At 43.7% G+C, this 9,649-nt stretch overlaps 1 protein-coding gene across 9 annotated transcripts in view; it reads right to left on the bottom strand.

Annotated features, from left to right (window-relative positions):
• Positions 1-1,018: 1,018 nt before the first annotated feature.
• Positions 1,019-9,649, bottom strand: part of Mpv17l (MPV17 mitochondrial inner membrane protein like) — a 47,443-nt gene continuing 38,812 nt past the window's right edge. For 4 of the 9 annotated variants that reach the window (XM_076937467.1, XM_034504406.2, XM_076937468.1 and 1 more), the window contains exons 3-4: positions 3,916-3,945; positions 1,019-3,748 (exon numbers count right to left, since the gene is read on the bottom strand). In XM_076937467.1, coding sequence (XP_076793582.1) covers positions 3,575-3,748; positions 3,916-3,945 — 204 coding nt within the window. In that variant the 3' untranslated portion in view covers positions 1,019-3,574. Of the gene's footprint in view, positions 3,749-3,915; positions 4,010-9,158; positions 9,308-9,649 lie in introns of those variants that run through there. The other 5 variants (XR_013111505.1, XR_013111506.1, XR_004607026.2 and 2 more) reach the window with 5 other exon arrangements.

The following is a 9,649-nucleotide window of genomic DNA, read 5'->3' as shown; positions in this document are numbered from 1 at the left end:
CAAGGGCTTCCCTTATCTGGGGGGAGGAGGGGCAATGGTCAGTCTGCCCTGAGTAATGTGTCTATGTGCTCTGGGCTTCCCTTAACTGCAAGTGGCCCCCTGTGGTCTTCCTGAGAAATGTAATCAGCCTCTCCGTTCCAGAGGGGAGGGGTGCCTACATGCTCTATGACGTCTCTCTTCTGGGAAGAGAGGTAGCCTGGTGGAATTTTTTCCAAAGGCCCTGAGCTGACCTCTTCAGAACTAGGCATAAGTCACCAGCTCCGGGAACAGACCATAAACTACAGGAACAAAGTCATCAAACCCCCTCCCAAAAAAACAGCCTTGGAACCACAAGAATAGGAAAATATCTCAGGATAGGCCATCTGTGCTGGGCAGCCTTATCTTGTCCTGTGATTAAACATTCATGACATAGAAATGAAAGACCTCTGTCCACCTGGCACAAGCCAATCAGAAGCTGACCATGTGACCTCCCTAGTACCCACCAATGAAATTTTAGATTACCTAACCTACTCTCTAAATATAGAACATAGTAGCCAATAAAAATTGTACTAATGTTATCGCTTTGGCCCCTGCCAATCACATTAGCGATTACCTAATCTTTCGTTTTTTGGGTTTGGTTTTTTTTTTTTTTTTTTTTTTTTTTTTGTTTTTCGAGACAGGGTTTCTCTGTGTAGCCCTGGCTGTCCTGGAATTCACTCTGTAGACCAGGCTGGCCTCGAACGCCTGTCTCTGCCTCCCAAGTGCTGGGATTAAAGGCGTGTACCACCACCGCCCAGTTTACCTAATCTTTCTAGACAGTCCCCAGCCCTGCATAAAAAGGGGCCTGCAAGCTCCTCCACTGTAACCATTTTGATTAATGGTTGACCCCTGCATGCTGATTTTTTCTACAGAATAAATGTTCTTTTTCTTTGCATACTATTTGACTCTGGAGTTTTCCTTCGGCCATTTTTCAGATCCTTACAACTATCTGTCTCAGTTTGGGTTTTATTGCTGAGAAGAGAAACACCTTGACCAAGACAACTTTTATAAACATTTAATTTTGGCTCTCTTACAGTTTCATAGGTTCAGTCCATTATCATCAAGGCAGGAAACATGGCAGCATCCAGACAGACATGGTGCTGGAGAAGGAACTAAGAGTTCTACATCTTGATTTGAAGGCAGACAGAAGGGGGTTCTCTCCTGTAGGCAATCAGGAGGAGAGTCTCTCCTTACAGGGCAGAGCCTGGGAATAGGACTTCAAAGCCCACCCCCAAAGTGACACATTTCCTTTAACGAGCCATACCTAATAGTGCCACTTCCCATGGGCCAGGCATATTCAAACCACCACCCCATCTCTCCATGTGGTTCTCACTTCATGCTTCCAGCTCCATCCATCTCCCTTCTGCCTCCTTCCTCCCTTTTGCCTCCTTCCTCCCTTTTGCCTCCTTCCAAATCCCCCTGCATCTTTCCATACCTGCATATGTGCCTATGTGTCTGCCTGCACAGAAGCTATGCCCCATACCTGCATATGTGCCTATGTGTCTGCCTGCACAGAAGCTATGCTCCATACCTGCATATGTGCCTATGTGTCTGCCTGCAGAGAAGCTATGCCCCATACTTCCTGCCATAGCTCCACCTGTCAGCTCTTTATTTATTATACATTCCAGTCTAAACCAATCAGCAGCAGGACAATGCCTGATCAATCTTTCCTTAGCTTGACCTTTGGCATTAAGGGCTGCTTGACCTTCAGCACACCAGCTTGTCTTTTAATATGATAATCTCAGAGGTTATCATATTAAAAGACAAGATTGGGGCAGGTGGGAAGGGCAAACATTTACACATAGAAAACTGGCAATGGCCCATAAGAATGACAATACCCAAACCCTGCCAGCAAGTTGCTTAGGGCCCAGCAATTAAGGAGTGAAAACACAGGGGTACGCCTTCATACCATCCCAACAGTTTCTATCATTCTATAACTGAGACCTTAGAAGGTACATGTTTATAATTTTTACGAACATATTACAAACCATATAAATTAATTGCTTAGAAATTTAAGTATAAATTATAAAATTGACCTTACACATTCACAAGATAAACTCGGGATTCAGTGTTTCGAGTCTCGGAATTTGTCGTGCATGCCAGCAGAAGCAACAGAGCCATTGGGGTGATTTTTCAGGTGAGATTGCTGAAATTTCTTAAGACATTCATAGTTTTACATTTTTTATTTTTGTGGTTTTAAGACAAAGACTTGCTGTTTTTTTCAGTCCAGTTTCAAACTCCTGGGCTGAAATGATCCTCCTCCATTAGCTTTCTGAGTAGACAGGCACACACTTCCACGTGTGGCTGGTTATTAGTAGACAGACACACGTCAAGGCCTGGTTATTTGCATAACTCTGAGACCTGAAGGTGGCTAGCTGGGATTAGACAAACTGAATAAATGTGAAAGACTCGCTGATGATTTTTGTGTCCACTTTAAAGTATAAAGAATTTTAAAGCACTGAATGATGAAAGACTACTATCAGGATCCTGGGATGCAGCCAGTGGCAGAGCACTTGTCTGTGCAAGACCCTGGTTCTACCCCTAGTACCACACATACACACAAAGACAGGCATGGTGGCTCATGTCTGTAATCCCAATATTTGGACTGCAGACGCAGGAGGGTTGCTACAAACTGTGTGGACTGGTCTAGTACGGATTAGAGTTCTTCCTTAGAGGGGAAACAAATGATTAGTTTCCTAGAATTTTCATTTGCTATAATTCATTTAGAAACCAAATATTTTATTTCATATACGTAGGAATTAGGGCATTTGATCAACTGTATCTTCTCAAAGCTAGAAGACATCAATTTAAAAAAAATCTGAACTTGAATGGTATAATATAAAAACAGAAGAGAGAGACATGTTGGTTCATGCCTGTAATCTCAGCACTTAGAGAGCTGAGGCCTCGCTGGGTATCTAGTGAGTTCCAGGGCAGCCTGAGCCACACAAGGAGAGATTCTTCTTTTAAAAAACAAGTAGACAGTATCAATAAAATGTTTTATACAGAATATACCCAATGCTATTCTTTTTAGAAGATTAAAATCATCTACTTACAGAGTTTTAGTGTCAGCATAATAACACATTATTATAAATTATCTGGGGTGGGGACTGATTATTCAAACTTCTTGACTGAATTTTATATGCATAGAAATTTACTATAAGAACAAAAGGCAATCAAATCCCACAGTGTGTGGGAAATAGCCTGAGAGTTTAGGCTAGAAATACAATCAAAACTGGAGTTTTTTTTTTTTTAAATTCAACTAGCCATATAATATTAGAATAAAAATATTAATAATTCTAAAATGTCACAGGTCATTGTTGTAGTTTTTAACCAAAGCATTAAAGACATGAAAATACCAGCGAATAAGACTTTCAGACTAGAATGACTGGGAAAGGTTTGGATAAAAATTAAAATAATTATTGATAATTTCAAACCAAGTGGGCCTATGGTATGTCTTCATGACAGAACCCACAATTGGTCAGTAAAGCAGGCCTGCTGCAGGTGATTGGGAGTGATGGAGAAACAGAACTGAGTCCTCGGAAGGGAGTCGCACTCCTCACTTCTCTGGGGACTTGTCACCCGCCTCCTTCCTGCGAAGGAAGATGAATATGGACTCTACTGTACCATCGCCACTCTGCTGTGAAAAGCACAGGAAGGTGGCCCAGAGGAAACCACAGAGTCCCGTATATGCTGTCCTCCAGTGCACAGGGACAAGGCTGAAGTTAGTCAGCTGCAATACAGAGAGAGTCTGTTAGGAAGACACAGGCCACAGAAACTGTTTTGGGTGTTGTTTTCATTCCACACTAGGGACTGAATTCAGGACCCAGCACTTCCTAGGCAAATGCTCTACCACTGTACCAAGGCCCAGACCCAGACTCTATAAAGCTTTGCACTCACCTGCACAAAAGGCCAGTACATCAGACCACTCTGGAATGAAGGAAAGTCTTGTTAGAATGCTGTAAAGGTACATAAAGAAAACACACAGTTCACTCTGTAAGAGAATAAGAAATGCCAGGCTGTGAGATGCCAGTTGACCTCGCCCTAAGATGGCGCTGGCTGCCTGAACGCCAAGTTGTAAACAGGCCCTAATTTGGCATGAGGTTGTTGCGTGATATGGGCCGATTTGACATAGATAACTGTAGAGACGCCATGTGGCCGGAGTGCATTGGCTGGCTACAGGGATTTAAGGCGGACATGGGGAAGGCTGGGGCTGCTTGTCAGAATCTTGCTGAGAACCTGAGTAAACTGCTTTGGGAAGGACTCTATTGTATTGCATCTTTCTGCTGGTCAGATAGCGCGCGAGAGACACCAGGCAGGTAGGGTGCCCAGCTAGGACTAGATTGCACTCAGGGTGGATTAAACAAAGACTGCTTGAAGCCTTGAGGGAGCAAGAGACTTGAAGGCACAGCTTGTAAGCCAATGCTTATTGGTCATAATCAGAAGTGTAGAATAAAAAGTCAGCCAGAAACTCTGGAAGAAATCAGCACTTTAAAAATAATCACATATAATATATACAGTATAATTTCCAAGTGAATATCAGTATATAATATACACAATATGTTTATTATCAGTGAGTTCTTTAAGTATATTTCAAATGAAAAAAAATTTTTTTGACATAGGATATCACTGTGTGTCATTGGCTGGCCTGAAACTTTGGTTACTATGCAGACCAGGCTGACTTAGAATTCACAGTGATCTACCTGCCTCTGCCTCCCCACTGCTGAGACTAAAGGCAGATGCCACCATGCCTGGCTTATCCAAACAATTCTTTATGGGACAATATGCAAACAATACATCTAAGCTATCTCTTGGTACAGAACAAGATAGGCTGACATTACAAACTTATATTTATTTAGTGTGGGGGGGGAGGGTCAGAAGATAATTTCAGGAGTCTTAGAGACTGAACTCAGGATCTAAGGCCTGGTGGCAAGCACCTGTACCCACTAAGCCATCTTGCCAACCTCTTAATTTTTAAAATCATTTTATTTTTATTTACTTTCTTTTGTAACTTGCTCTATAGTTCAGTTTAGTCTCTAACTTATGGCAGTCTTCCTACCTCAGCCTCCCAAATACTGGGGTTATATGACCCACCACGCTCTATGAAGTAATTTTTTTTAAAAATGTACATGAGCCAGGCATGGTGTTGTATCTTTAATCCTAGGACTTGAGAGGTAGAATATATATATATATATATATATATATATATATATATATATATATATATATATATATATGACAGGAGATGCTGCAGAGATGCAGAAACCAACTGAAAGCACTTCCTACTGACCAAGTCTGCGATGCTTGAGAATACCCAAAATAATTAAACATAGTAATGAAAAAGAGCCCAGAGTACATACCCACAATAAGATGTAGCTGGGAGTGAAGAGCAAGCCCAGGCTCACAGTACCATGCTGAGCAGCACCTGGCGAGCACCAGTGCCAAGAGACTTACCACCCAACAACCAGCACAGTAGGCAACTCAGGCAGAATCAGAAATGGGTGCAAAGGCTAGGATACGGTGCAGCTGCCTAGCAACTACCACGCACAAGGCCCTGAGTTCTAGTCCCAGTGCTGTAGAAAAAAGGGGGGAAGGGAAAAGAGGAGGGCAGGGAAGGGAAAATAAGGGGCAAGGAAAAAAATGGAGAGAAAGACACACAGGGTTGTGGTCCCAGCTACTTGCGGGACTGAGACAGGAGGACTGCAAGTTCCAAGTCTGCCTAAGCAACTTAGTAAGACCCTTTCTCAAAAGTGAGTGGTGAAAAAATGGGGTACAGAGCTAAACAAAGAATTTCCAGCTGAGGAAAATCAAATGGCCAAGAAGCACCTAAAGAAGTGTTCAGCATCCTTAGTCACCAGGGAAATGCAAATCAAAACAACCCTGAGATTCCACCTCACACCAGTCAGAATGGCTAAGATCAAAAACTCAGGTGATAGCAGATGCTGTCGAGGATGTGGAGAAAGAGAAACACTCCTCCATTGTTGGTGGGATTGCAAGCTGGTACAAGCACTCTGGTAATCAGTCTGGTGGTTCCTCAGAAAATTGAACATAGCATTATCTGAGGACCCAGCTATACCACTCCTGGGCATATACCCAAAAGATGCTCCAACATAAAACAAGGACATATGCTCCACTATGTTCATAGCAGCCTTATTTATAATAGCCAGAAGCTGGAAAGAACCCAGATGTCCTTCAACAGAGGAATGGATACAGAAAATGTGGTACATTTACACAATGGAATATTACTCAGCTATTAAAAAACAATGAATTTGAGAAATTCTTAGGTAAATGGATGGAACTAGAAAATATCCTGAGTGAGGTAAGCCAATCACAAAAGAACACACATGGCATGCATTCACTGATAATTGGATATTAGCTAAAAGCTCACAATATCCAAGATGCAACTGACAGACCATATGAAGCTCATGAACAAGGAAGTCCAAAGTGTGGGTGCTTTGGCCCTTCTTAGAAGGAGTAACAAAGTACTCATGGGAGTAAATATGGAAACAAAGCGTGGGACAGAAACTGAAGGAGGGGCCGTCCAGAGAATGTGCCACCTGGGTATCCATCCCTTGGGCAGTCACTAAAGGTAGACACTGATGTGGATGCCAGGAAGTGCATGCTGACAGGAGCCTGATATAGCTGTCTCCCTAGAGGTCTGCCAGAGCCTGAAATATATGGAGGCGGATGCTCACAGCTACCCATTGAACTGATCATGGGGTTCCCAATGGAGAAATGAGAGAGAAGACTGAAGGAGCTGAAGGGGTTTGAGGCCCCATGGGGAGTGCAACAATGCCAACCAACCAGAGCTCCCAGGGTGAGCTCCACCATCCATGGCCTCAGCTGTATACTTAGGGAAGGATGACATTGTCAGGTATAGGTGGGTGAGGGTGTCCTTAGTCTAGTGAAGGCTGGATGCCCCAGTGTGGGGGAAATCGTGAGTGGGGATGTGGGAGTAGGGGGTAGGTGGGGGTACATCCCCATAGAAGCAGGAGGAGGGGGGATGGAATAGGGGGTTCCTGGGTGGGGGGATGGGGAAAGGGGATTATATCTGAAATGTAAATAAAATATCCAATAAAAAAAAAAAAAAGGGGGTGAACCTCCTATAGCCAGGCAGGAACTCCAATAGAGTGATAGAGACACCAACCCAGACACAAAACTTTTGACCCAAAATTCATCCTGTCTACAAGAAATGCAGGCACAGGAGAGGGAATAGAAACTGAGGGGATGACCAACCAATAGCAGGCCCAACCTGAGACCCATCCCATTGGCAAACACCAATCTCTGACACTATCAATGATACTCTGTTATGCTTGCAGACAGGGTTCTAGCATGGCTGCCCTCTGAGAGCCTCCACCCAGCAGCTGAGTCAGATAGATGCAGACACCAACAGCCAAACAGTGGATGGAGCTTGGAGACTCTTATGGAAGAACAGGAGGAAGGATTGTGGCCTCTAAGGGGATAGAAATTCCATAGGAAGACCAACAGAGTAAACTAACCTGGACCCCTGGGAGCGCTCAGAGACTGAACCACCAACCAAAGAATATACACAGGCTGGACTTGGGCCTCCCTGCACATATGTAGCAGATGTGCAGCTTGGTCTTCATGTGGGTCCTGAACAACTGGAAAGAGCTGTTACGGGATGTTCTAGCTGGGCTGCCTTGTCTGGCTTCAGTGGCAGTGGAAGTGCCTGACCTAGCAGAGACTTGAAATGCCAGGGTAGGCGGGGAATACTGGGTGGGGGGCAGTGAACCCTACCAGCTCAGAGGAGAAGGGAAGAGGGAAGGGTTATGGTGACAGGAGAAGAGGGTGACTAGGAGGGGGCCAGTGAGTGGGATGTAAAGTAAATAAGTAAAAAATACTAGCAACAAAAACAGAAGAAGAAAAAAAAAGTGAGTGGTGAAAAAAGAGCTGGAAGCATGCCTGTCTGGCATGCTTGAGACCCAAGGTCACTCTCTAGCACTACATAGAATAGGGCTGTGCATGTGGCTCCCTTAGCAGAGTGTTTGCCTAGCATGCACAAAGCCCTGGGTTCAAATCTCCTCAGCTACAGAACGAGCTCCAGGACAACCTTAACTACATAAGACCTTGTTTAAACAAACAAACAAACAAACAAACAAACAATATCAAAAACAGAAATAAGACTAGGGTAGGTAGGTAGGTAGGTAGGGTATGGTATGTCACTTGCCTAACATATGTGAGGACCTGGGTCTGAGCCCAGCCATGAAAAAGGACAAAAAACATAAGATGTGTTAAGATTCCCAGTATTCTATACCCAAGGCAGCCTGTAGCTAAGGGAGCAGACCACCAATGACCTGTACTTCCAATCCCGCTTCCTGCTTTTTTTCTAACATTAGATGTACAACAGAGTGTGGTGGCCTGTACTGCCTATCATCTCGGCACTCAGGAGGCTCAGCCAGGAGGATTGCTCTACCAGCCTGAGCTACAAGTGGGACCATGTTTCAAAACAAACAACAAAACCAATAGATATATAAATTAATAAAACATGTCAGATGTGTGTATTTCTAACCTCGCTCTCCTTTCTAAAATAAAGAACAAGAAATTCTCACTCCAAAGTCTCTGTGGAAGCACAATTTCTACCTCAGGAGAAGTAGCAAGAGCTCTAAACACCCTCCTTGACGGAGATGTCCCTAGCTAGAGGGATCCAGGGGATTCTGTGGCTCCAAATCTCCCCTCTGCCTTCAATCACCTAATGGGAAATGCTGGTTCTGGGGCTTAGTACCGTCCTTCAGAAGATTCTAGAAACAGTGTGGGTGATAGCTCAACGTGGTTTCACATTGTATTGGCTTTTGTGTTTTTAGGTGTTGGAGTTACCCTGAGAGATCCCCTTCCCCCTCCCACTAAACAAACACTTCTACCACCAAGCTATACCTGTATCCCTTGGCAGTGCTCTGGACAGGAGACTAAATACATGTCAAAGATTAGCTATATATTCTGGAATCCTGAACTTCTATCTACCTGATTGTTATTAGTTGAATCAAACTAGTGCTGGGTCAGAGCTGAGAAATGAGCCTGACTTTGTCTGAAGACAGTAAGCCTTCACTGAACACATGATAGTCAGTCGTCAGTTCAACAGCAACATACATCTTTGTACTGAATAAAGAACACCGCAGGGGACTTACTTCACTGGGAACAATCCTGGGAAACATCATCCTTCTTGGAAACACGTTTGTGACATGAAGTTCTTTTCACCAGGACTCACACCTGGAAACAGTGACTCCGAGGCCGACCCACAGCCTACAATTCCTATTTTGCAAATAGGTTTGGAAACCTATTAAATAAATTGTAGTTGTGGATAATAATAAATCTAATGAAGTCAAAAGTCATCGTAAACATCTGCCTGAATGCAGTGATAGGGTTTATTTCCTGTCCCTGAGAAGCAGAGATGCAAGAAGCCTCCTGGAATGTATTGGTCCAAACATATTGAAGGTAAAAACATTGGTGCACCAACCTCCAGTCTTGGCTACTTGGGAGGCTGAGGCCAGAAGGCTGCTTGAGCCCAAAGGTTGTCTCCAGTCTGGCAACATCACAAGATGTTCATAAAACAAAATAAAATGTAACAAAATTAAGATAGCTCTTTGTCAAAATATTGGATTCCCATCAGCCAAACTAT

This window comes from Arvicanthis niloticus, chromosome 6 (genome assembly GCF_011762505.2).
Source record: "Arvicanthis niloticus isolate mArvNil1 chromosome 6, mArvNil1.pat.X, whole genome shotgun sequence".
NCBI classification, from domain to species: Eukaryota; Metazoa; Chordata; class Mammalia; order Rodentia; family Muridae; genus Arvicanthis; species Arvicanthis niloticus.
This window is presented reverse-complemented; position numbering and strand designations above follow the sequence as displayed.